Source organism: Puma concolor, chromosome E2 (genome assembly GCF_028749965.1).
Source record: "Puma concolor isolate L17-30 chromosome E2, mPumCon1.1.hap2, whole genome shotgun sequence".
Taxonomy (NCBI): Eukaryota; Metazoa; Chordata; class Mammalia; order Carnivora; family Felidae; genus Puma; species Puma concolor.
Genome location: NC_141681.1, coordinates 13,485,296 through 13,512,983, shown reverse-complemented (window position 1 = coordinate 13,512,983; position 27,688 = coordinate 13,485,296). Strand labels below are relative to the sequence as shown.

Sequence of the window (27,688 nt, the reverse complement as noted above, 5' to 3'; positions counted from 1 at the left end):
CGGGTACCGTGTGTGCTAAGTGCCTCGTGGCACTGGCGCTGAGTCCACCGGATAACCCAACCTGAGGGAAGATGAGGAGGTGGCCAATTATTTATTGTTATGATTATCTTGGTTGCTATTACAGAACCACGAGGTCTGGGTCTCTCTGGGACGGAAGGATGTCTCAGGGCTCTGGTGAGCAGGCCATCAAGGCTTTTCTTCCCGAGCCGCAGGAGAAACTGCGGGCCACTTCTTGGGACAGTCAGGAAGCAGAGCAACGTGGAGAAACAGGTGGGGGCTTTGTGAGAAGGTGTGGGGACATGGCTGCCGAACTGAGAAGCTGGAAGGAGGCAGCAGAGGGGTCCCTCTTGGGCCAGAGAGGCCCCCCCTTCTTCTGTTACATTAGCCCCTTTGGACAGGTAGGTGCCTGCTCTGGACCCTCTGGTGACTGCATCCAGCTTTCCTCTGGGAACCACCATGCTGTGACTCCAAGTCCCCAAAGACCCTCTGAAATTGCCCCCATGCCTCAGCTTCCAGAGGGCACAGGTGACCCAGGCCCAGCCAGCCCACTGATCACAGTGATGGGTTTTGGCAGGTGCATGGTCCAGGCTAGGTCGACCAACATCAGCCTCGGACCTCTGCTTCAAGTAACAGGAAGGAGACTCTTCCTTTTCCCCGAGGTGGCTATGCTGGCCAACCTGAGCCTTGGGCCCTGGGGGACATCTTTCCACCATGTGTGGAGAGCCTGCCCGCAAACCAAACGGAGAGAAAGACGGCTACAGAGCAGAGAGGAAGAAAGGGGTGTGCCTCTGACATCACAGTTCAGGCCTGCGGACCCAGCCAGACCCGAGGCCGGGACCTCTCCGGGACTGGTTTCAGGGGCCAGTAAACCAAGTCCTCTGCTGAACTGCTTGTAAACCAAGTAGTCCTCTGTGCTTCGCCCCAGCACTCAGAGGCCCCACCCCCACCCCTCCAGGGGCTTTCCGAGAGACCCGGATATTGGGTTTGGCCCACAATTGCACTGGGCCTGTGTCTGTACCCCCCCTCCCCCCCCCCCCCCCGCACCCTCCGCACCTCGGGAGGAAGCCGACGTCAGGCCCCTCGTTCTGGAGCCACAGGAAGGGCCCGGTTGGAGAAGCGCTGCACGCTCCGTCCAGCCTCGGGCTGATACGGAGAGAGATGGCGTCGCCACCAAAGCTCCCGAGTAGAGTCCCGGCGTCCTGGCGTGGCTGGGCCCTGTGTGTTTGGCTGCTGCGCTCTGTCTCAGGTGAGCTTCTCCCCTCTCCCTGTCCCAGATCCTAATTAGGCTTCTCGCTCCGTTTAAAATATTGTTTTAATGTTTATTTAGTTTTTGAGAGAGAGCGAGAGAGGGGCAGAGACAGGGAGCAGGTTCCAGGCTCTGAGCTGTCCCACCACCGTGAGATCATGATCTGAGCCGAAGTCAGCCGCTCAACGATTGAGCCACCCAGGCGCCCCTCTCGCGTTTAATGGGGATGCAGGTTTGTGACTGTGGACAGATTCTGGTTGAGGAGCGTAGCGGGGACTATTGGAAGCGGAAGGCGGGAGAGCGGCTGGTGCACAACCGGGTGGACCCCTCACTCCCACCTCCCATGAGGAACCTAGGCCTGAGTGACTGCAGGGTGCCGAGAAGCGGGGCGGGGGAGGTGCAGGGGCTGGACCTGGACAGAGGGGCTTGGGCGGGGGCAGTTGAGGGGTGGGAGGGGCGGTCTCGGTACTTGGGGAAGGGGTCAGATCACCCGTGCCTTGCGGTCCCCTGGAGCTGAACAGAAAGAGTAGAAACTGGTGACATTGATTAAGGAGGCACTGTATGCTAGACTTTATCTCATTGAATCCTATGACAATTCTGTGAGGTAGATTCTACAACCCTCATTTTAGAGTGAGACTGAGGCTTAGATAAGGTGTCCAAAGTCACACAGCTAGCTAGTAGATGGGGGTCTGGTGAAAGCGGTGGAGTTGGGGGGGGTGTGTGTGACATGGGCTGGGGCATGACATTGGGGCCAGCGGGAGGCTGGGGGCCATCCGGGTGGCAGGAGGTGACCCAGGCTCAAGAGGCTTTGGTGGAGGGGAGGACAGCTGTGTGACAGGGTCTGCAGGACCTGGAGACTGGGACTTGTCTGCAGGCTGGGAAAGCTGGAGGATGGGGAATGCAGGGGTGGGGGGTGGATCTTCCTCACTCTAATTTGGTGGAAATGAGGCCAGAGAGAAACTGAGGAACCCTCAGGGAAGAGCTACCCCCAGTGAGCTTGTCCAGGAGCCAGGAGAGAGGGTGACGGAGAGATCCCAGGGACTGAGACTGAGGCACCAGAAGGGCTGATGGACGGGTGGGAGGGGAGCAGAGTGGGGTCAGCCCCTGGGGTTTGAAGGCAGACCCGGCTTTGACCCAGGAGTGGTCAAGGTAAGTGCCACAGAAAGGTCAAGAGAGATGAGGGCGAGGAAATACCACTACGTCCTGGGTCTTGGTGTTCGAGCGTGATGGGAGAGACTTGTTCTTTTCTTTTTTTTTTTTTTTTAATTTATATATGAAATTTATTGTCAAATTGGTTTCCATACAACACCCAGTGCTCATCCCAAAAGGTGCCCTCCTCAGTACCCATCACCCACCCTCTCCTCCCTCCCACCCCCCATCAACCCTTAGTTTGTTCTCAGTTCTCAACAGTCTCTTATGCTTTGGCTCTCTCCCACTCTAACCTCTTTTTTTTTTTTTTTTTGTTCCCCTCCCCCATGGGCTTCTCTTAAGTTTCTCAGGATCCACATAAGAGTGAAACCATATGGTATCTGTCTTTCTCTGTATGGCTTATTTCACTTAGCATCACACTCTCCAGTTCCATCCACGTTGCTACAAAAGGCCATATTTCATTTTTTCTCATTGCCACGTAGTACTCCATTGTGTATATAAACCACAATTTCTTTATCCATTCATCAGTTGATGGACATTTAGGCTCTTTCCATAATTTGGCTATTGTTGAGAGTGCTGCTATGAACATTGGGGTACAAGTGCCCCTATGCATCAGTACTCCTGTGTCCCTTGGATAAATTCCTAGCAGTGCTATTGCTGGGTCATAGGGTAGGTCTATTTTTAATTTTCTGAGGAACCTCCACACTGCTTTCCAGAGCGGCTGCACCAATTTGCATTCCCACCAACAGTGCAAGAGGGTTCCCGTTTCTCCACATCCTCTCCAGCATCTATAGTCTCCTGATTTGTTCATTTTGGCCACTCTGACTGGCGTGAGGTGATATCTGAGTGTGGTTTTGATTTGTATTTCCCTGATAAGGAGCGATGCTGAACATCTTTTCATGTGCCTGTTGGCCATCCGGATGTCTTCTTTAGAGAAGTGTCTATTCATGTTTTCTGCCCATTTCTTCACTGGGTTATTTGCTTTTCGGGTGTGGAGTTTGGTGAGCTCTTTATAGATTTTGGATACTAGCCCTTTGTCCGATATGTCATTTGCAAATATCTTTTCCCATTCCGTTGGTTGCCTTTTAGTTTTGTTGGTTGTTTCCTTTGCTGTGCAGAAGCTTTTTATCTTCATAAGGTCCCAGTAATTCACTTTTGCTTTTAATTCCCTTGCCTTTGGGGATGTGTCGAGTAAGAGATTGCTACGGCTGAGGTCAGAGAGGTCTTTTCCTGCTTTCTCCTCTAAGGTTTTGATGGTTTCCTGTCTCACATTCAGGTCCTTTATCCATTTTGAGTTTATTTTTGTGAATTGTGTGAGAAAGTGGTCTAGTTTCAACCTTCTGCATGTTGCTGTCCAGTTCTCCCAGCACCATTTGTTAAAGAGACTGTCTTTTTTCCATTGGATGTTCTTTCCTGCTTTGTCAAAGATTAGTTGGCCATACGTTTGTGGGTCTAGTTCTGGGGTTTCTATTCTATTCCATTGGTCTATGTGTCTGTTTTTGTGCCAGAGACTTGTTCTTTTCAAAATGTGAAACTTTTCGTTTCTGACGGTGATAGTAAAGCCTGCAAAGTAAAATTACACAGCAGTAGATTTATTAGAAGCCCTAAGACCTCCCATGGTCCCGAACCCACACGCTACTGCTGTTAACGGTTAAAAATTCCTTCAGGTTTTGGGATATTAGCAAAAACAGATACGTACGTGTGTAAGAGAATTCCCGTTCCTCCACATCTTTGCTGAGACTTGAGAATTACCTGTCTTTTTCATTTTAGCCATTGAGGTACGTGTGTGCCTGATGTCCTCCTAGTCTTTTTTTTTTTTTTTTTTTTTTAATCTCCCCATAGTCTTAATTTCTGTTTCCCTGATGAATAGTGGCATTGAGCGCGTTTTCATGTTTGTTGACCTTTAGGATATCCTGTTCTGTGAAGGGCCCGTTCAAATCTTCTGTTCATGTTTCTATTGGTTCATTTGACTTTTTGTTTATGATTTATGGGAGATCTTTATATAATCTAAAAATCTAAATAGAACTCCTCTGTTGGTTATTTGTGTTGTATCTTCCAGTCCATGGATCTTTTCGCTGTTGTTAATGGTGTCTTCTGATAAACAGCCACTCCCAATTTTAATGTTGTTTACATAATAGTTTTTCCTTTATAACGGACTTTTTTTGGTGTCGTATTTAAGAAATCTTTGCCTACTAAGATTTCTTTCTGAGGTTTATGCTGATAAAGATATTCTCGGGGTGCCTCGGTGGCTCAGTTCATTAAGCTTCTGACTTCGGCTCAGGTCACGTTCTCACAGTTTGTGAGTTCAGTTCCGCATCAGGCTCTCTGCTGTTAGCATGGAGCCCACTTAGGATCCTTTGTCCCCCTCTCTCTCTGCCCTTCCTCTTCTCGTTCTTTCTCTCTCTCTCTCTCTCAACATAAATAAATAAATAAAGATATTATCCTCTGTTTTCTTCCAAGCTTTCCTGTTTTACATTCCAGATTTAGATGTGTAATCCAGCTGAAATTTTTGGTTGTAATCCAGTAAGAGTTGGAGGTTAAAGTTCACTGCTTGTGCAAAACAAACAAACAAACTCACTGCTTGTGCATATGTGCATATCCAGTTGACCCAGCACAAAAGGACGTCCTTTCTCCATAGCCTTATAGCATCGCTTTGTCATAAAACTGTAGACACATTTTGGAATCTGGCTCATGTTCCACTGATCCCTTGTGTATTCTTGCACCAATACCACACTGTTTTCATTACATCAGCCCCTTGAAAGTTTTGGTTCTTGGGGGTGTAACTCCTCCAGCTCTGCTGTTCTTCAAGATTGCCCTAGATATTCTAGGAACTTTACATTTGCATAAAAATTTTAGAATCAGCTTATCATTTTCCACAAAAAGACCTGCTGGGGTTTGATGGGAACTTTTAAATGTACTAAGACTTGTTTTATGGCTCAGAAGACGAGCTAAGTTTGACGCTGTGTATCACTTTAGGAAAAACTGACAACTCCATCACAGTGAATGTTCTAATGCATGCGCGTGGTATCTGTCTCCACTTACATTGTAAACATTTCTTTCAATAATGTTGTGTGGATTTCACTGTAGAGGACTTGCATAGTTTTAGGAGATTTATTTCTAGGGAGGGCACCTGGGTGGCTCCGTTGGTTAAATGTCTGACTCTTGATTTCGGCTCAGGCCATCATCTCACCGTTCTAGAGTTTCAGCGCCACATGGGGCTCCACGCTGACAGCACGGCGCCTGCTTGCCATGGTCTCTCTCTCCCTCTCTCTCTCCCTCCCCGTCTGCAGCTTGTGTGCGTGCTCTCTCTCTCCAAATGAACTTAAAAAAAAAAAGATTCATTTTTAGGTATCTGTTGGTTTTGATGCTATCATAAGTAGTATTTTGTTAATTTTATTGTCTATTTATAGTTAATATAGAACTATAATTTATTTTTCTATACTTACCTTATATCCAGTGACCTTGATAAACCCATTTATTTCTAACAGATTATACATTTAAAATTTTATTATGTTTACCACTAGGTTGTCTGCAAATGCGATTTTATTTCTTCTTTAACAGTCCTTAGGTGTTTTTAGAAACAACTTCTGTGAAGTATACGTGTCACGCAATCCACTCAATTTAGATGCACTGTACAATTTAGTTGTTTTCAGCAAATGTACCAAGTTTATTGGTACATTTACCAATGTAGTGTACCAATGCAACTATAACCAGCATTGAGTCTTAGAGCACTTTTATCATCTGGATAGATCTCCCGTGTCTGTTTCCAGTTATTGTATCAGCAGCACTCACACATTTTTTGACCCATCACCTTCTTATTTTCATTTACTTCTAAATACTGCTATACTTCCAGATTTACTCTTTGACCCATGGGTTATTTAGAACTAAGTTATTTTCCAAACATTTGGGAATTTTCCAAACATCTTTGTCATTGGTCTCTAATTGAATTCCACTGTGGTCAAAGAACATTGTGTGTGTGACTTGAATCCTTTTAAATGTATGAAGACTTGTTTTATGTTCAGAACATGATCTAAGTTGATAAAGGTTCCGTGGGCATTTGAAAAATAAGTGTAATTGGGGGTTGTTGGTTGGAGGGCTCTATAAGTACCGTTTTGTAAATTGGTCGATGGTATTATTCAAGGCGTCTGTATCCTCAGAGATTTTCTACCCGCTTGTTCTATCAAATATTAAAAGATGGGTGTTGAAATCTCTGGCCATTATTGTGGATTTGTCTGTCTTTCTGTGCAGTTCTATTACTTTTGCTTCTTTTATTTTGAAATTCCATTATGTGTGTAAGTGTTTAAGATTGTTATATTCTCTTAATGAATTGAACTCTTTAACATTATGAAATAAAACTTTTTACTATTAGTAGTATTCTTTGCCCTGAAATCAACTTTATCTGATTTTGATACTACCCTTTCTGTTAAAAAAAAAAAATCATAGTAGCATAGTATGACATTTCCATCCTTTTTCTTTTAAATCATTTTTGTCCTTATGTGGGTTTGTTGTGGATGGAATATCCACAGGATTCCTGTCCAATCAGACTTTCAGTTGAGGTGTTTAGACCACTTACATTTAATATGGTTATTGAAATGGCTGGGTTTATGTCTTTCTGGTGGGATGCCCCTTTTACATCGTTAAGTGTACATCTTCATCTCTTCGTACTATTTTTTGCCTTGAAGCCTATTTGATCTGATGTTAGCATAGGTGTATCAGTGATAATAATACTTTTACTTTCAGTGTTTTCAAGTCCTAATATTTAGGGTGTGATCTTTGTTAGCAGGTTATAGTTGTTAGATTTTGATCCATTCTGTCTATCCTAGTCTTTCAGTTGTAGAATTTAGTCCCCTTATATTTAGCGTATTTACTAATATATTTGGGTTTATACCTACTATAGTCCTTGTTTCTCGTTCCCTTTTCTCTTATTTGTTGTCTTCTTTTGTATTCTTTTTTTTTTTTTTTCAATTTATTTTTGGGAGAAAGAGGGAGACAGAGTATCCCAAGTAGGCTCCACACTGTGAGTGCAGAGTCCGACGCAGGGCTCAGACTCACTAACTGTGAGATCATGACCTGAGATGAAATCAAGAGTCAGATGTTCAATTAATTGAGCCACCCAGGTGCTCCTGGATTCTTTTAAAAAATATTCCCTCCTCTAAAAACTTGTTAATTATACATTCTTTTATTATTCTTTTAGTGGCTACTCCTACAGATTAAAATATGCATTTCTGACTTCATGGTCTAATATAATACTACTTTGACCACTTCTCTAATGAGGCTATAATGTTAGAGTATTTTAACTTCACTTGCCTCCTCCCAACTTCTGTGTTGTTCTTATAAGACATTTCAAGTCGACATTTCTATTGCTTTGTACAGACAATATTTATTTATATTTAACTACATATTTACCATTTCTATTACTCTTCATTCCTTCATGCATTTCCCTGTTTCCATCTAGGGTCGTTTTTCTTTTGCCTGGAGATTTCCTTTTAGGATTCCTGTAGGTGACATATTATCTCAGCTTTTATCTGGGAACATCTTTATTTTCAAGACGGTTTCATTAGGTAAGAAAAAATTCTATGTTGACAGGTTTGTTTGTCTGTTTTCACGCAAGAACTTTAAATGTCTTTTCATTGTCTTCTGGCTTCCATCATCTCTGATGAGAAGTCATCCATCAGTCTTCGTGTAACACAGTACAATGATCAAAATGAAGAAGCCAACATTAATATGATTCAATCTACAAATCTTACTCAAAATTCACCAGTTTTCTCTCCAATATTCTTTAGAGTAAAATAAATATATATAGATGGTCTATATATATATATATGGTCCAAGATCCGATCCATGATCACACACTGCATTTAGTTATCATGTCTCTTTATTCTCCTTTAATCTGGAACAGTTCCTTAGTTTTCACCTTTCATGATGGAGTACAGGCCAGTTATTCTGTAGAATATATGTCAACTTGGGTTTGATGCTTCAAACCTGATGTTTCCTCATGATTAGATTCAGGCATGCATTTATGACGGGAATACCACCGAAAGATTGGGTTCTCAGTGCCCTATATCAGGAGACATGATGTCTATTTGCCCCATTCCTGTTGATATTGATTTTGCTCATGTGGCTGGGTGCCTGGGTGGCTCATTCAGTTCAGCGTCCAGCTCTTGATTTGGGCTCAGGTTATGATCTCACTGTTCAGGGGATCGAGCCCCGCGTCAAACTCTGCCCTGATGGAGTGGAGCCTGCTTGGGATTCTCTCTCTCCCTAGATCTGCCCCTCCCCCACTCGTGCTCTTTCTCTCTCTCAAAAAATAAATAAATAAACAAATAAATAAACTTACCCAAACCCAAAATGTTTTATCATCTATTGATGCTTCTTGTCTGAGTGATGATTCCTATGGTGGTTGTCAAATGGTGGCTTCCTAATTCCAGAATTCCTTCTACAATTAGTTAGAAGTGTACGGAATGCAGTTTTAATAGAGTTCCATCTACTACTCATTTGCCTTGTTCCTAGGGCTGACCCGTTTGGGACCTTGAACTGAAATCCTGGTGTATACAGCAGAGGGTTTCCTTTTGAGAGACGTCAAACTCTGATCATTTATCTTCTCAGCACTGTGACTCTGCAAAATTCCACTCTGCTTCACAGAGGTTGGCTTAGCTTTTAAGGTTCCCATCTTGTAAAATTTCAGACTTCAGGTAATGGTGATAACGGAACATATATTTGAGGTTCCTCGGGCTTTCGGTTTTGTCACTGCAGCCTGTGAGATTATAAACGGCTCTGCTAATTTCTCTTGTCTCACCTGCAGCCTTCCCCCTGGGGAAAACCTGGAGCCTTAGCCTCTTGCCAGAATTGGCAATTGCAGATGGCTGAAAGTTGTCACTCTGCACCTCCGTTGTTCTTCCTTCTGCACATCCTTAACCCTTCTGGCCACTGTTGTTTCTGTAACTCTCTTAAACCTGAAATATCGTCTGTTCCTCTGGCTTTTCTAGTTGTTTTCAGTGGGAACATTATTTGACTGCCAACAACTCCATCCTACCCAGAAGTGAGAGTTCTTCATTTTCCTTTTATGGGGCCTGCATAGTAGTACTACATAGACCGGGTGTCTCATTTAAAACTTTATCCTCTCCTCTAATTACATTTATTTTCTCATTATTATAACAGTCCTGTTTGTAGGTCTACCAATATACCTGAGTCCAGTTATTTTCCTAAGGTAAATTTATGGAAATAAAATTGTCAGATCACAGAGTGTGATGACGTACAGTTTTGACAGGTATTGTCAAATGGCCTTCTGGTGAGACCGGAGGCTTCGGCTGAGCTGACAGTGTCTAATAAAGGACTACTGAGTTGTTTTGAGTGGGTCACTATCCTCTCTGCCTCTTCAGGTGCCCCAGAAGTCCTCCAGCCCTCTCTGTTCCAGCCTCGGTCTTCTGTGGTGAGTGGACGAGGCAATCCACAGATCTGGTGTGTGGTGCAGGGAAGCCCTGCCAGGGCTCATGTCTTATCTTGGTACCAGCAGTTGAAGGGGAGTGGCCCCACCTTCCTGCTGAGTCAGCGAGAAGGGGCTCCCCCCACCTATGGTTTTGGTGTGAATCCTCGCTTTCTGGCAGAGATGGACCCAGCCCAGAATGCTGCGCTCCTGACCGTGGGTAATGCCAGCCCTGCTGATGAGGGCACCTACTACTGTGCCATATGGTTTTCAGGCCAGTATGTCTTTGGAGAAGGTACCCGACTGCTCTATCAGGGTGAGTCTAAGAGCGTGGGGATCTGGTGCCCCTAGTGCATACGATTGCAATGGAGCTGGTGGCAGTGGGCAGAAAGGTGTAGATGGTGGAGCCCCCTTGGAGGAAGCTGTTGTCAGTAGGATGAGGGAAAGAGAAGGAGGGCCCAGGAGAGTAGACTGCCAGCAGGGAAAATGCTCAAGCTTCTGGATGGTGGAATTGGCTGGAAGCATTTGAGGATGGACAGAAACACCTTAGACCGGATTTTTAGGCCTGGGAGGGGAAGCCTCATCAAGAACATTAAATCCCTTCCCTTCCCTTGCTCTGTAGTAAGGATACTGGAGGCCCGGAGGACAGAAGGTACATGTGGCAGAGATAAGCTCAGCAGCTCATATTCTGCTCAACAGGCCAGAAGGCCAGTTGTGGGGCAAAGTAGATTCTGACAAAGGTGAGGGAAGGCCATAGAGGAAGGGTAGAAGAGTCTCTAGAGGCCCCAGAAGGAGGGGGATCAATAGGACTGAGTTTGGAAGAGGCTGGTGGTATTGGGTAACATCCTTCTTCCTCTCATTCCCCACAGCTAAGAGGCAACCCCTGGCTCTGCAGCCACCTGAGCTGAGCCTGTTCATCCCAGGCTACGGCCCTCCCTTCCATGTACTTTGTGTGGCCCTAGGACATAACCCTGACCCTCTGAGGGTGTCCTGGGTCCTGGAAGGCCAATACCAGGAGGAAGAGGACTCCACTGGGGGAGCTGGGGATCCCATGGTCAGCTGGCTGCAGCTGCCTCAGGAGGTGGCAGGAATGTCTGTGACTTGCCGAGGCTTGCACCAGAGTGGAGTCTTAGAAGTCGTGCTGCCCCTGCCCTGGGGCCGAGGTGAGTAGAGAGGACCCAGGGGTTGTGCTCCAGTCTTCCTGATGCAACCACCTGGAACCCAGACATCAATTACTCCCTGGCAAACCAGAAAGTCAAGATAAGCACTGCTGTGTGTGGCAAAGAACCCTTGGCTCTGCCCTAGCTTCTGGAGCCCGTGCAATGTTGTGGGACCAGCTACCCCCAAAGTCCTAATACCTACTCTGTCACTCCTGGCTTCTGTGTTCCCTAGTGGTGAATGCCTGCTTATTTCCTTTGGGGGACAGGGCAGAGGGAAGCTATACGAAGGGCATCTGCTCTGTTCCAGGGCACAGGAGAACGCTGGAAGTGGAGAATGCGAACAAGAGTGGACACATTCTTCTAGGTACGGACCCCCCAACACTGACGTGGGACCCCCTGGGTGGTGAAGCCTTGACTTTTCACGGTCATCAACTCATTCAGCAATCATTTTATGGAGTACTAAGTATTTGCCAAGGCAGAGAGGTGACTGGAACACAGTCTGAATATTAGTGAGTCTAGAGGAGTAGGTCAGACACTGAACCAAGGTTTAAAATGCAAGGAACACTGCACTAAAGGTCCTAGGACAGGAACACAGGAAATATTCAGGAGCTCAGCCAGGAGAGGGGCCCTCCCGCAGGGGGGTCTGGGAAGCTCCTGTGTTGATACAGTCAGAGCTGAGCCCTGAGATTCTGGCTGGAAAAGGTGTAGACCCAGTCCAAAACACCTGGGTCTAGTCCTGGTTCAGCCCTCAACATTCTGTGGCCCCTAGGGTGGGGGGGGGGAGTGGGGGGGTGGTGGAGGAGGAGTCTTTTACTCTCTTGGCCTCAGATCCACCTACCTACTTACCCCATCCAGTCCAGACCATCTCTGCACTTACAGATCTTAAGTCTAACTTTTTATCCTATAAATGGGGAGTAACACAACTTCACAGAGGATAAAGTGAGCCAGAGAGGCCTCCTTAGGAGGAGGCAGGGGCAGGGAGAAGCCCATGAAGATGCATTGTTCATTGTGGGCCCACTTTCACCCTGTGCCTCTCTCCCTCACAGTGGAGCTGGAGCAGATCCTCACTGCCACCACCTACTGCTACCTGGGACTGCTGGGCGCATCTCTCATCTACAGCCTCATCCTGGCTGCTCTCTGGAGGAATCGCTGTTGTTGGGCCCACCCTACGGAGCCACTCCCCAGAGGGGGTCAAGGAGCGGCCCCCGGTTCCAGGGCGCAGGTGGGCAGGAGGTGCACTCCTGCCGCGGCCCCGGAGCACAAGTGGCCGAGCCCCAGGGGCTTCCATGTCCTCCGAGGGGCTGCCCATGCCCCGGACCCTCCCTCCTTGCTCCGGCCAGCTTCCTCCTAGTCTGCTGCCTTTCGTTACCCATCGGGTCCCCCTTTCTCTCTCAGGCTGTCCAAATTTCTCCATAAATACAGGGAATTTGAGAAGTTACTGCTGTGCTGTGGGTTGTTCTGGGCAGGGAGGTGGGATCCTGGGACCAAGGCCAATAGCTTCCAGGGGAGGGACGTCCAGGGTATGGTCTGGCTCTGAGGACAGGTCAGCCACTGCAGGCTGGAGCCTGAAAGTCATACAGGTCCCAAGGCCACTCTGGCCGGTCAGAGGGAAACGCATGTGGCAGGGGCAGACCGTCATGTTTTGCTGCTCACTAGCTGAGAAAGCCGGGTCACACCCACCCTCTCTCACTTCTTCATCTAGCAGAGGGTTGGGTATCTAAAGTTCTCCCCCTTTTTGGCTAAAATCCTTTCATTCCTCAGCCCCTTTTGAGAACAAATGCCAAATGCCTCTGAGGATTTAAGTTGGCCAGGGGTTTTTAATCAGAAAGATCACACAGAATTTGAGCGTAGGGTGATTCCTTCAGAGACTGCTAAGGCAGCACGGTCCCCACTACTGCTGTGGCATCCCGTCAAGGGGCCGATGCTGCGAGCTAGGGAACCCACTTCTCCCTTGTGGGAATACCAGTGACTTCATTTCCCACACTTGCACCACAGCAGGCAGCCTCTCTAAGACTCTCAGGAGCATCTGGCCCCAGACTCCTCCCATCCAGGGCGACGGCTGCCCAGAGTTCCCTACAGAGTGTTTCCAGTTGTTTTCTCTTCCTCTTTTGTTCTTCTACGCTTCGCCTTCCCTTGGCCTCCACGCTACACGCAGGCCCACCATCTCCCATGTGACGGCTGCAAAAAGTGGATCTGAGTTCTGAGAAGAAACCCTGGGCCCAGGGTCCTCTGGTCCTTTCTCACCGGGCATCCTAGCACTCAGATCCTGGTACAGATGTTTCTACTTCGAGAAATCCTTGTGTCCATGCAAAGTCCTTAAGTGAGGATTTTGTAACACCCACATGCAAATTCGCTTTGCCATAGCGAAGGAGACAGAAGCCTCAGGAAGGGTGTCACAGGGGTCACTGGCCCTGGGACTGGGCTGTTGGAACGGGGAGGTGAGGGCTGATGAACAGGGACCTGACAGGGCATGGACAAGAAATGTGGCCTAGTTCTGGGCCCAGAGGGAAGGTGACCACTAGAGACCAGTGCATCCATGTGCCTTATGTGCAACGATGGGTCCCAGCTACGCTCTCCCCAGGAAGGAGCCTTATGATGTGGTTTAAAGTGAGTAATTCCCAACACATCAACCTGACGGTCAGAAAACCTTGGATCCGGCCTCTAAAGTTCCTGTGGTCCTACCCTGCTTGACCTATTTAGCTGAGGAGACAGAAATGACACCACCAAGCGCAGCGAGTAGGGTCAGGGGGCACAGCTCGGGAGATGCTCCTCACAGAGCAGTTGGTTGGGGGCGTCCTCCCAGTCACCAGAGAAGATTTAACAAGTAAAAACCTGCAAACTCTTTATTAAATTCTCCCATTTCATCTGTACAGAAAAAAATGCACATTATGTTCAGGATCTCAGTAACATCTCAAAATTACACAGCATGAACATGTAAAAACAAGGAACTGCTGGGATTTTATACATAGAAAGAAAAATCATTTACAAAAGAGGCTTGTTAATTTTACTTTTCTGTATTTTCTCTTTCTTAAAAAAAAAAAAGTTCAAGGCCTAAGATGTCACACAGCATCTGCTGTTCAGTCTGTTTTCCTGCTTGGACTGACCTGGGAACACTGTGCCGGGAGAAGCTGCTAGGAAGGCTCCTGCTGCTGGCTGTCCTGCTGGCCACCCGACCCCATGCACTGACTGCAGTCTGCCCGGGGCCTCTCCAACCTCCCTAGCTCCTGGCATAGGCCTGCTGGGCTCTGGGGTCCAGGTTCCATGGGTTCCATGGGTTCCATGCTGGGGGAAGGCAAAAACAGAATATAGAGGCACTATCTGAATTTTCTCCTTGCCCAGGAAGGTTTCTCTACTCCATGTATCCCAACAACATCCCTACCGGTGTGTTGTGACAGATCTTGGGGAGGAGGAAGGAGAGAAAACCACCATCAGGATCCTGCTACCACCAGACTAAACAGATAGTTCCACCTTGTGCTCCAGATAACAAGCAGTCCTGGGGTCTCCATAGTGATCTCACTAGACGGCTGGGAGAAGCTTGTCACTCAGAAGAGTCAGTCTGGGTTTGCTCTGACTTATCTGTTGTCTGAGGTCAGGGCAAGAAGGGGGATTCGGCTTCAGACTCGAATGCCCTAACATGGGACCTTGGTCCTAATGGAGAGGAGGACCAAGAGGAGTGTATTAGAGAGATGGCCAACCAAAGACAAGAGAGAGAGATAGAGTGAGGGAGGAAGGGAGGAGGGGCAGGCCAGAACAGGAGCTGTGGCCTCACGGCCCTTGGGAATCAGGGAGCAGTGGAAAAGAGGTGAAGGAGAGAAGTGTCCCTGAAGGCCGAGGAGAAATTCAGGGTACCAGAATGCTGCATTCGATAAAGCTACGTAGGTGCTGTCCAAAGCGGGGGAGAAAAAAAGGATCGTTCAGGTTTCCCAAATCCATAAGAACCTGAAATACAAACATATATACCAAAATGCACACAATTCAAAAAGCCATATGCTTATGGTTCTGTGGCCAAAATTTAGGTTGAATGGGTCAGGCTGGATTGGCTGGCTGCCATGGGTCCCTTCCAGCTTCCTTCTCTGTATCTGCTTGCTTAAAAGAAGATGGATGTGGAGAACATGTAGTTTTTGGTGGGGGAGGGGAAGAAACGGGATATGAAAGCTTTTTCTCAGAAGAACTTGAGACCAGCTAAGTAAGAAAGGAGGCCCATGAAGCCATCTCTCTCTCCCTGGATGACTCCCTAGAGTGGGGATCTGTGGGACAGAAGCTGTACCGCAAGCCTGGGGGTGGGGAGGATGGGAGACATTTCCAGAAGTCATACTCACACAAGAGAGTGAATCTTTTCTTGGGAAGACAGGGAAGTCGGCAGAGAAGTCTCGTTCCATTTTGTCTGATGAGTAAATGGATACTATAGACCTCTTTACCACTGGATTCTTTTATGACACAACTTCAGGAAATAGGAAGAAGTGAACTCTGACAATTCTGTCACCTCTTCTAGGAAAGCAGAATCTCCCTCCCTCTCTCGCCCAGGCAGAGCTGCTCACTGTTCCCCAGAAAAGGAAGCACAGGATATCAGACAGCCGGAGGCCTGCAGTGAATTCGAGCCAATGCCTGCTGAGTACCAGTACTCAGGATGCACTGGTTTGGAGTGCGTTGACTGGACCCACAGAACTGGCAGTGGCAGCCAGAGGGCCTCCAGGGAATGTAGAGGAGGAAGACTTTCCTGCTGGAGTGAACCCAAGCCTTGGCTATGCTCCTACCTCAGCACATCTTGCTAGCACATGTCTCCTGGGAGAGCAGCAATAGCAGAGGATGGTCAGGGCCGCACCAGGGTAAGGGTCTCACTTCCAGGGCTACCCTTCTGGGAGAGAAACTCAGTTAGAGGGAAGAGTCTTGTTCTTGACAGTCGCCCTGCATTTCCAATCTCCTGTACCGGAGGGCCTCCAGGCCAGAAGAGTAACCTCTCGGGGCCTCTGGAGTGTTCTGGAGCACACTTCATATGACTTCCCCAGACCCTGGAGAGAACTAATAAGGCCAGATGAGTTACCTGGATTTTCGGCAAACACCTGAGGCCTTGACTGTGGAAAACCCCCCACCAGCTGCTTGTTATTGTCCACAGGCTAGACATCAGAGGAGATAAAGGCTGAGGTCCATCATCAGCTTCTCCACTAGGGCGATTTCTTCTTGAGTCGACTAGGTGATTTACTCATGATTGACCTCTGAGGCCAGTGACCAGAGGTGCCCCAGAACCTGTGTTATTATACCAAATGGGGGGCAGAATGGATACAGTTGAGCTGCAGGTTCAGAAGGTGCTGGGCCCCCTGCAGGTAGAAAACTGCTCAGGACACTACCTGGGACTGTCAAGAACCAGTCATATGAAACTATTCCAAGCAGGATGGTGAAATGCTTTCTAGCAAAAGCAACAAAAATAATGGCAGAATTATCCCTTTTATTTATTGTATCATTTCTAAAGATGATAAATGTTTCAAGAATCAAAATCCTTTTCAAGCTTCCAGATATGCTTCAGACAAAGCCAAAATGTCCAGATACCTTAAACTATTGGTTTGTTTTACAAACACTAGGAGGGAGAACGCAGAGATGGAGAATGGTACCCGCACACTCACCAAATGGTGAATGCTTTATTCTATCCTGTGAACCATGCCAGACAGGTCAGTGGGGGCCTGCGTTGAGAGGACATCCCCGGTTCTCAATTCCAAGCCCCCAGGCCCAGGTGGGAACTCCTGGAGGTGGACTATCCAGACCAGCTCAATTCAGTCCAACAATGGTGGTGGTAGGGGTATGCTGCTCGGACTCCAAGAGTTTCAAGTTTTGGAAGAACCCCAGGACAGGTGTTGAGAATCAGGAAGACCCTAAGAGCAGGACTGAAGGGACCAAGCAGCTGAGCAGTTCCCCTTGGTAACTCGCAGTACCCTAGGCAGGGGGATACAGCTGGCTTCTGGATCGCACTGCCTCCCGGAAGGGGAGCAATGAGCAAAGAAAACCACAGTATTCAAATATACATCATTCAGATGAGACAAGGAGTAATCTGCATCAACTGATCCACAAACTGACCCACTTTGTACCGAACACATTTCAGGGGAGACAAATGTTGCATACGTCCCGCAGCACATGTGGACAGTGGCAAAGGGGGGGGCAGGGCAAGGAGGGGCGCCATGGTCTATGTGGACAGTTTTAGGCACGTGATTTATAATACTCTGTGGACGTCTAACAGGTTAATAAAATATATATTATATAAATATATCTCCTACTGTACATGCCGCCCTCTTGTGCACCCACTGTAACTCCATGCCCCAAACTCAAACCAAGGTGTGCCAAGTTGCACTGTGATGCCTGCACTCCTCCCCTTTTACACTCCAAACCTGCCATCCCACACTGGAGGGACGAAGGAGGACGGCCAGGAAGATTGCTTCCATAAAGCTAGATTCTGGAAGTACAACATCTGATGATTCATCACAGTACAACACTCAGCCGATGCCTACTACAGTGGGTGTACGCAGCAAATGGACAGAAAGAAAAAAACAGATAAAAGGCTCCATCTTTTAACGTAATAACTTTCCAAGTCCTCTCTACAAAGAGGCATAAGGGAGCTTGTCTGGGAAGGTGGCCTTGAGCCTGCACAAGGGTCAGGTTGGACTGCCAGTCACATCTTGAGACCACACTAAATCTTTATAAGCCATTGTCTTTGACTTGCACTGTTGCCTAAAAACTGAGCAAAGTGAATCAATCCCTGCTCCTCCTTCCTGCCCCGAGCTCCCTCTCTGCTGCAGTCCCTGCCTCCCCGCAGGCCTTCCAGACTAACCACCATCCCCAGCAGGGTCAATCCGAATGTAACTGAGACCTGTGCTAGCCTGGAGGAGGAAGATTCCTGGGATCCTGCTCCTTGGGACTCAGGGTCCAGCCTCTGACCAGCTTCCCACTTTTGATCTCCTCCCCAACCCATCTGCCTCTGGCTTAAGGAAGCTCATGCTTGCTTTACCTCACTGAAGTGAGGGGGTCATAGAAATACTCATGGCCTGGGGTCCTGACCAGCAGTGGCTCTATTAAGGTGAGATCTGGAAGGCATCACTGTTTTAGCAGAAGAAAACAAGACCCAAAGCAGACTGGTCACTGATTTCCCACTCGTCGGTGAAGTCCGTGGCCCCCACATGGTCCAAAGGTGCTTTTGAGAAATGAGCAAGACATCCTAGTTATATAGCATATTGGGTGCTGTGTTTTCCCCGTAAGTCCTGCTTCATTTTACAGTCACAGAGAAGAAATAACCCCATTGCCCAAGTCAAGCCTGGAGGAGATGTGTTATTATATACATTTTTTTCTTTCTTTAAAAATTTTTTTCTTTTCTTTCTTTTTTTTTTTTTTTTTTTTTTTTTTGGTGGTTTTTGTTTTGTTTTGTTTTTTAAAAATCATTTGAGTTGCAGGTCAGGTAAGTTGGTTCTGGAAGTACTGGTAGTTCCATTGGTACGAGAAAGACTTGTCTACGGGCAGGTAAACCCAAATTTGCCAACAAAGGCAATAACCAAAGTGGCCAGCTGCTGCTGTTGCACAAATGGTCGAGGAGGAGGAGGACACCATGGACACGGGCGAAGTCTGAGATGGGACAACGCAGAGGACACCTGCTGCTGCTCTAACATGGGTGTTGATGCCACCTCCTAGAAGAACGAGGTGAGTGGGTACACTATACAGGAGGGCTGTACAAACTGGGCACTGGACAGGTAGTTCCTTTGGTGGTCACGGTGGCTCTACCTGTCCTTGAGCTCTCGTGTTACTCGCTTGGTGATACGTCCACACATCAGGCCAATCAGGAACAATATACAGATGCTCCCGCTGATCACAGACAGAATGTAGTTCTTTGATGGAGATGTCATCACTTGCATGGCGAGGTCAGAGAAGCCATCAGCCGGGGCCACCTGGAAGGACACACAGCAGCACAGGCCTTGGACACAGAACTGGGTTGGAGGCAGGGCTAGCTATAACTTGCCCCTCTCAATTCCTAGTTTAATTTATGTCATTTCCTTTTGGGAGAAAGGGCAAGGGACAAGACAATCAAACACAGAGCCACAACTCCTTTTCCTGATCACACTATGGTATATATCTACTACATAAGGCGAGAAAATACAGACAACTACAAAGAGGTGGGGTCTCATATTATCCATCTCACGCCATCCCCGCCCCTGCCAACCTGACAGCAGCCCTCACACTCAAGACCTGGCCACATAAGCCCTCGCAGAGCACTCAACAGGTTTTCAATCATTTTGTCCTCGTACCAATCCTTGAGAGTAGATTGTATTCCTCCCATTTTACAGATGAAGACCCACAGGCCAAGGGGTGGGACGTGATTACTTGTACCAGGTCACACAGGGTCTTAGGTATTCTGATTTATTATTAAAAACCACAGAGAACAAACAGTTGAGATTGTGTTGGATGCTGGTTCTGTATCTTGACTTCCTGTCACTCACCATTAAATAAGGAGTGCGGTCCCATCAGAAACTGTGCAAGTATGACTCAGGCTGACCGAGTACACTGCATTGCTCCTGTAATCACAGGCTCTGCAGCCTAGCCAGTCTTCATTCTCAGTTAGCCTCACTGCTTTTCTGAACGGACCTCTCTCTATGCAGCCTGCTATGGCAGAATCAGGGCCAAAAGGCTCCCCGGGTGCACACGGACCTGCTCTTTTGGGTCTCAACTTAGCCTGGGTGCCTGAGAGGGTGTGCCCAGAGATGTCTGGCTACATCTGTTTCTATGCTCGTCCCCCATACGTAGAGCAGAGTGAGATTAACGTGATCTGAGCACTGACATCTGTCGACACAAAACAAGCAGTGGAATCTCTTTGCAGCAACGTTTAGCAGCTCCCCAGCAGAAGCAGAGAGAAGGAAGAGACTGACTTGGCCCCTCTCCGCTGCCTCACTTAACGGAGGGCTTCCAAGCCAACTTCGTTCCTTCGAGAGAAGGGGTGAGGGGCGTATGTGCTACTTGGACAGCTGCGATCCCTTCTCTTCATTTCCCTTACTTCTAGGTGTAAAGACTTGTCATGGTCTTTCCTGTTTGCCTGGTACCCTTGACCTTTCATGTGGGTGACAGGAAGCAGGGGGGTCCTCATGACCGCTTTCTTAACCTAAGGCAACTGGCAATGTCCATCCCGATGTGGGGTGATAGAATGTGGATCTAGAAACCTGACTTTCTCGCTGAGGCACCTTGGGCAGGTCACAGTTTCCTCCATTGTAAAGTGGGGAAATAATCACTCCACTTACCCTGCTGCGTTTCAAGGTTCAGTGAGGTAGTATGTCCAGTGAAGTGTTACGCACCACAAAGCAATGTGCACATGAGAAGAACTGTTACTCTTCTCGCTGAGGCTGCATTTTTGTAGGAAAAATCTCCCCTAGCCCAAGTCTGCCTGGGTATCACACACATTCACCTGTCCTGATGTCTCTCTACCCTATCAGCGTTCCTGTTTCAGCCTAGCTGAGGGCGAAGGCCGGGGCTAGTCCCACATACATATGCTCCTGCCAAACACTGACTAAAATCAGAAAAACGAGATTTAAGACAACAGTGGCCAGCCTGGTTGCTTTCCCCTGGGCATGATTTCTGGTTCTCTTTGCACAGCTGGCTTTTATCCCATCCTTTGGGTGACTCACTTTTCCACGGTGGACTATGGGCAAGTGAGGACAAAGCAGTGGCCCCGGCAAAGCCTGAAGACACTGGCAAAAGGAGATGGTGGCCACAGGCTCAGAGACAGCCAGGGAGGCTTCCAAGGGCAGTGACAGACTTTTCAAATACACTTACTGCTGGTCTCGCAACAAGGACAAAAGGACAAGTGGAATATCTGGGGAACGGACAGAGATGGCCACTTCAGGAGATTCTCTTGGGCATTACCTTTGCTGCATAACTCCACATTTCAATCCGGTCATTGAGACGTTTTTTGCACTCAGGTTGTAACCTCACCCGCTTATCCTCCAGGGCCTCCATGAGACAGGACATTTCTGTGAAAGAAAAGGGATGAGAAGAGTCTAAAACTGTACAGAACAGAAATTTCTATGAGGTTGGGGAGGAGGGCACCTTATCACCAGAGAATTCAGATGTATAGGCTACACAAAGTTAAATCCATTCTAGGAAATTTGACCAAAGATTTAACATGGAGAAAAATGATGTTGAGTTTCCAAGGAACCAGCTGCCCACAGACCCTTAAAACCTTCTTATTTTATTGGGCATGTCTGGCTCAGAAACAACTTTCTTCTACCTGCCCAGGATCCACCCAATGTGGCCACTGGGTGAGCTGATGAAGCTGCTCTAGTTTGGCCAAGGGGGAAGAGGCCATGATCATGAGTTAACTTTTGCTTCCCTGATAAATAACTCAACCTTCCCTTTTCATCAGAACCTTACCTCTGGTTATGGCTAGGTCAGTTCAAACCTGTAGGGTTATTCATTCCTAAATTCATTCTGCCACAAAAGCCTAGTCCCGGCATCAACCAGGCCCCCAGAGGATGTTGTCTGTGGTTGTGCTGCAGCTAGAGAACAGAGTACCCGCAAGTGCTGTCTCAGAAGGAGTCTGTGCTCCTCCCAAGGTAGTTCAGAGAGGGCCAGAGTGAACAGTGACTTACGACGCCCTCGGCCGGGGGTAATGGCGGCACAGTGGTGCTTAATGTCCAGGGCACACGCTGTATGAAGAACTGGGTCCACAAAGATGTCTGCTTTGCTTTCCTTCAGCATGTTTAACACTTCCTAAGAAGGAAGAATCATCGTAGAGCAAGCTTTTGTAGAGGAAATACATCAGATTTGTTATCTGCAAATACTGTACATATGAAGAGTAAAGTCAAGGAGGGAAGGGTAGGGGTTAACAACAGAACTTACTCTGAGACAGGGACAACGTGGTGAGGACACAAAGAACGCAGATTTTCAGCAACTGATTCCACACACTCGGAGGCCTAGTATGATCAAAGCTACGTGCTAAACGAAGTGGGGGCTACAAGATCAGATGTGGGTTTCTGGCAGTCTGGTGGGCTGTATATGTTGCATACTAAATGTTAGTATTTCTATCGGTTGCTATAATACGGCTATTTTCTTAAGAAAAATGAAAATGTGAAATCCAAAAACCAGAGTTTTGCGGCACCTGGGTGGCTCAGTTGATTAAGTGTCCAACTTTGGCTCAGGTCACGATCTCATAGCTTGTGAGCTTAAGCCCTGCCTTGGGCTCTGTACTGACAGCTCAGAGCCTAGAGCCTGGAGCCTGCTTCAGATTCTGTGTGTGTGTCTCTCTCTCTCTCTCTGCCCCTTCCCTGCTCGCGATGTGTCTCTATCTCTCTCTCTCAAAAATACATAAACACTAAAAAAATATATAAAAAAAATAAAAAAATAAAAACCAGAGTTTTAAAACTCCCAGGCAAACAAAGAAAAATGTTTGCATAATGTTTCATGTTACCTCCGTTATCCTCAAAAGATAAAAAAGATTCACAGAGCATGACTTTTACTGCAAGAAAAACTCTTAGTGAGTCTAAAGATGTCCTAAACAAGAGGAACATAACCATGATGGAAGTGACATCAGCTCTGCAGACTTTCCATTTAGACTTGAAAGAACAGGAGGTAACAAAAGGCCAAAAGTGCTTTCTTAAATTTATTTTTTTTTTCAACGTTTATTTATTTTTGGGACAGAGAGAGACAGAGCATGAACGGGGGAGGGGCAGAGAGAGAGGGAGACACAGAATCGGAAACAGGCTCCAGGCTCTGAGCCATCAGCCCAGAGCCCGACGCGGGGCTCGAACTCACGGACCGCGAGATCGTGACCTGGCTGAAGTCGGACGCTTAACCGACTGCGCCACCCAGGCGCCCCCAAAAGTGCTTTCTTAAATAAAAATTAGTTTGCTCTCAAGAGAGACTACAGGCCCTGTAAAGCAACAATAATAAAAACAAGAAAACAAAAAACAAAACTCAAATATTACTCTTCAAAGTTAAATGGGATCATCTGATGACAAACTAGTCCAAGGAAAACATCTGGATTTAGCTTTTAGCCATCTCCCATTATTCCTCAGGCCGTGTGGAATCAGAAACATTTCAGCAGATGAAAATATCTGTGTACAATATTCAGTGACTCAAAAATGACATCACTCAAACACTTTTCAAAAAAAGACAAAGCTTTTTTAAAAAGATCAAATATATTATTTCATTTGCAATTTTCCAAGATAATGTATGCTTAATAGTCATGTTTTGATAACTTCGTTTTTATAAGCTATTTCTGAAATGATTTTTATGAATGCAGTATCTTTACTGATACTATCGGACTTGACATTTTGCTTTCAGTTCTGCACTCACAGGGCCTTAAACCACGGCCTGGTCATGGGGCTCAGACATGTTCATAAATAATCAGTACACGTGGAAGAATATTTCAGTTATAGGTGATTAACTGTCAAGACTCTAGTGAAAGTTTCGTAAGAGGGAAGAAACGTATAATCCCAGGAAGGAAGGTTTAGATGTTCTTGCTAAGATATGCAGACTACAGCATCAGAAGGGAAGAAAAAGTTTTGTGAAAAGCAGGCAGGGAAACAAGGCCATTGGCGGTATTACCTTTTTACATGCGTCCGTTTTGATTTTGAGCAGGTTAACTTTGAGGCACTCTTCTACTTGACCTGTCTGCTCTTGGGCAGCTGCTTCCTCAGCACACAGATTGGAGATCTGTTCCAGAGACACACAAAACACATCTCTGCTGTCACCAGAAACCCTGTCTCTGAAACCTGCAGGTTTGGTGACCCTCCCATATGGTCTGGATGTCTCCTCAGTCTCCTAGTGGACTTCACGCCCCGCCCCCTGTCCTGGATGAGATGCTGGGCTCCATTCACTGTCACAAAGACTGGCACACAGAGTCAAAAACCAGTCAGTATACTGACGTTTATGCTGTCAACCCTGACATTTGAGTCAGAGTGTCCCAGGACTGGTCACAAAGAAGGCTACTCCTTGATTCCACAGGAGGAAGGTTACATAGCCAAGTGAAATACTAAAAGCAAATGGCTGACATTTATAAAGGTTCAGAGTCAACCTCAACTCACAACTTGGCAACACACACACACACACACACAGGTTCTAAAACACAGTCCACACCAAAGATTAAAAACTTAAGTCTTCCTTGGGAGCTGTGAGTGAGCATCTTTAAAAAATCTTCAGCTATGAACCCCTAAAACTGACATATGTCGAACACAGTTCTCCACATGGGCTTTTCTAGCTAGGAAGTCAAAGTCCAAAGACAGGCATTTCTTTAGCGCTATTATAGGAGCACTTTCTTTCCCCCCCCCCCACTTTTTTAACATTTATTTATTTTTGAGAGAGAGAGGGTGAGAGAGAGCGCACACGCGCGCAAGTGGGGGAGGAGCAGAGACAGAGGGAGACACAGAATCTGAAGCAGGCTCCAGGCTGTAAACTGTCAGTACAGAGCCCAATGTGGGGCTCAAACCCATGAACTGTGAGATCATGAGCTGAGCTGAAGTTGGACACTTAACCAACTAAGCCACCCAGGCACCCCAGGAACACTTTCTCTTTCTAGCAAGTCTTGGGGAATTCTAAGTTGAGCATCAGAATAAGGAGAAGGAAGAACTATACGGAGACAGATATAGTAAAAGAACACTCTAATACAACAGAGAAATATAGAACCAACACTCTATAGTGATAGGATGAATGTCAAGTCTAATTCAGTGTCACAGGGAACCAGAAATTCAAACAATGAAAAGTCCAGAAGATGGGCCCTGGATTCAGGGCTAAAGGGAAAGACGGTACAGAACTTTTCTTCAATAAACACTTCTCTGACCAGCTCTGCTCACAACCAGCTTCAGACCCAAATCCTACCTCATCTGAGCAGTGTAGCTGGAGCTGAGGATCTAGTCGGTAATCCAGAGCGGACTCCTGGATAATAATCCGGATCTGGTCTTCACAGTCCGAAGAGAGCCGCTACATATGACAAAAGGAGAGTTCATCAGCCTATTAGACAGCTTGAGCTTTTTATTTGGTCCCTGGTTTGGGAAGGTACGAAAAAGGTCTTGGGAAAGTAGGAGTAAGCTAGGGGCTTCCAAAGAAAAAATTGCCAGGAGTAGAGGGGCCTCTATAAACACACCTCTGCAGAGAGCCCAGGACTGTTTACCTGGTCAGCATATCTGAGCTTGAGGCACGAGATGACTTGGCCTTCCAGTTCCGAATCATCCTTGGCCTTAGTCAGGATACCATGGCAGAATTTAGGAATGTCAGCTTTACAGGCTTTCCTTAGCACAGGGTTTAAGCGGTAATCTAGAGTGGAAAGTTGTCAGTATGTGATAAAATATTCCACCTGGATTCAAAAATATTCAAGATCTACCTTTCAAAAGGGTACATATTACATCAATGACCACAAATAAACTACTGATTTGTTTATTTGCTAAACATTTACCGAGCATTCATTACACTGTTTTTATTTTTTAAATTAAAAAAATTTTTTTCTGGGTGCACGTTTTTATTTTTTATTTTGGGGGGGGGAGAGGAAGAGGGGGGGCATATTTTAAGCAGGCTCCACGTGCGTTCAGCGTGGATCACAACACGGGGCTCAATCCTAAGACCCTGGGATCATGACCTGAGCTGAAATCAAGAGGTGGATGTTCAACCTACTGAGCCATCCAAGAGTCCTGACTACACTGCTTTTAATCAGCAATATAATTAAATGAAAGGGTAGATGTGGACACAGAGACCCCAGGAATTCTACCTTGCAGCACGTCTGTGGGGTCTGCTGGTACCAGTATTCTTTAGTAGTTCTCAAAAAAATCACTCAGCCATCACCAACCTTCCCCCTAACAGATGTTTTGGAAAACACTGAGAATACTGGACTCATCTTGCCCACTATGTTATAAGGTCTTGCAACTCAGAGCTGAAATTTCTCTGTTCTAAAAAACATTACCCATATATTCTCCTGCCACATGCATGAAGTTTTGTTAAATCTCTAGACTTTTCAAAGAACTCCAGCCTTGACTTCCTCTGTCTCCTCTTTCCTATGACTTTCATTCTGCCAAATACTCTTTGAAGGAAGAATATGTTATTTTCCTTACTAGATCCAGACTCTTCCCTTGAAATCCACAGGCAACAAAATATCTGTAGTTTAATTAGGTAGATATATGTCGACTCAGCTCCATTTAAGCCACATTCAATGGAACCAGGAAAGCCAAGCCGTGATGTTACCTGTGTTCTGAGTGATCTGGCGCTTGGTTATCATCTGTTTGCATTTGGGATCCATCAATTCACTGTTCTTATTTTGCTTCAAGCACTGCAACATGGTTTTGGAATCTGCCTCTGGACAGAACCTCTGCAAGAAACAAAGATTTACAAACGTAGTTATGCAAATATGGCAATGAACATCATCTGCATCACCCTTCCACCTACTGGTGAGCTAATGACAAAATCAGCTTGAAGATATCACTTGGTACAAGAGAAACAGCTAAGCCTGAATAAACACCCAGACTCCACTTCTCCTTTTATCGAGTCTCTACTATATCTCTCACATTTCTCCCTACTACCCTCACTGTTTCCTATTTTGCACAGGATTGATTCTGTACCTGCATGGCTATGTTACATTACATGGCATCTCATGATCTTAAACACTGTTTAAGTAAAAACATAACATTGTACCAGGTGGCCAGGTAGCCCTCAAGCCATATCCACCCAATCCCAATGGGAAATTTAAAAATTACCCACTGAACAATGTGAACAGGAATGTGGGTTAAGGACCTGTCTAGTTCATCTTTTAACTATGGGTGCTATAATGCTACCAAACGGTGTGGGGCTAGTCCCTGTACACTCGTTAGTGTCCTTGAAGTCAGAGATCCATTTTGGACTAACAGTAAATTCTACCTCTATCTGCTAATCAACAGTGTATCTGCTAATTACAGCCTACGGATATCTTAATATAAGTTGATGACTGATTTTTACAAAAGTCATCAAAATCTTACAAAATTCCCTCAGATCAGAGCCTGGCATTTCAGATTTTACATAAGACTCAAATCTACCAGGGTCAACTAAAGACATTTCTAACTTTCACAATTCTATTTGGTATCTGAAAGAGTGAAAAGCAGCGTTTTTTTTTTATTTTATTTTATTTTATTTTATTTATTTATTTATTTTTTATTTTTTAATTTAATTTTTAAAAATTTACATCCAATTTAGTTCGCATATAGTGGAACAATGATTCAGGGGTGGATTCCTTAGTGCCCCTTACCCATTTAGCCCATCCCCCTTCCCACAACCCATCCAGCAACCCTCAATTTGTTCTCCATATTTATGAGTCTCTTCTGTTTTGTCCCCCTCCTTGTTTTCATATTATTTTTGTTTCCCTTCCCTTATGTTCATCTGTTTTGTCTGTTAAAGTCCTCATATGAGTGAAATCATATGGTATTTGTCTTTCTCTGACTAATTTCACTTAGCATAATACCCTCCAGTTCCATCCACGTAGTTGCAAATGGCAAGATGTCATTCTTTTTGATTGCCGAGTAATACTCCATTGTGTGTATATATACATCCTCTTTATCCATTCATCCATGGATGGACATTTGGGCTCTTTCCATACTTTGGCTATTGTCGATAGTGCTGCTATAAACATGGGGGTGCATGTGTCCCTTCGAAACAGCACACCTGTATCCCTTGGATAAATACCTAGTTTTGCAATTGCTGGGTCGTAGGGTAGTTCTATTTTTAGTTTTTTGAGGAACC

At 46.3% G+C, this 27,688-nt stretch overlaps 2 protein-coding genes across 3 annotated transcripts in view; one reads left to right on the top strand and one right to left on the bottom strand.

Annotated features, from left to right (window-relative positions):
* Window positions 1–1,072: 1,072 nt before the first annotated feature.
* Window positions 1,073–12,416, top strand: LOC147573382 (uncharacterized). Of its 2 annotated transcripts, none has more exons than XM_086688907.1 (5): window positions 1,073–1,246; window positions 10,000–10,134; window positions 10,688–10,981; window positions 11,286–11,342; window positions 12,025–12,416. In XM_086688907.1, exons 1-5 carry the CDS (start codon window positions 1,159–1,161, stop codon window positions 12,327–12,329), a joined length of 879 nt encoding a protein of 292 aa, XP_086545033.1. In that variant the 5' UTR covers window positions 1,073–1,158; the 3' UTR covers window positions 12,330–12,416. The 2 variants fall into 2 exon arrangements, with proteins under 2 accessions (XP_086545033.1, XP_086545032.1); XM_086688906.1 differs by having other exon boundaries at window positions 9,775–10,134.
* Window positions 12,417–13,807: 1,391 nt separating this feature from the next.
* Window positions 13,808–27,688, bottom strand: part of GLG1 (golgi glycoprotein 1) — a 152,350-nt gene continuing 138,469 nt past the window's right edge. The window contains exons 20-26 of the mRNA XM_025920609.2: window positions 26,165–26,288; window positions 25,104–25,246; window positions 24,812–24,913; window positions 23,543–23,650; window positions 21,586–21,706; window positions 20,861–20,967; window positions 13,808–18,897 (exon numbers count right to left, since the gene is read on the bottom strand). Coding sequence (XP_025776394.1) covers window positions 18,730–18,897; window positions 20,861–20,967; window positions 21,586–21,706; window positions 23,543–23,650; window positions 24,812–24,913; window positions 25,104–25,246; window positions 26,165–26,288 — 873 coding nt within the window. The 3' untranslated portion in view covers window positions 13,808–18,729. The remainder of the gene's footprint in view (window positions 18,898–20,860; window positions 20,968–21,585; window positions 21,707–23,542; window positions 23,651–24,811; window positions 24,914–25,103; window positions 25,247–26,164; window positions 26,289–27,688) is intronic.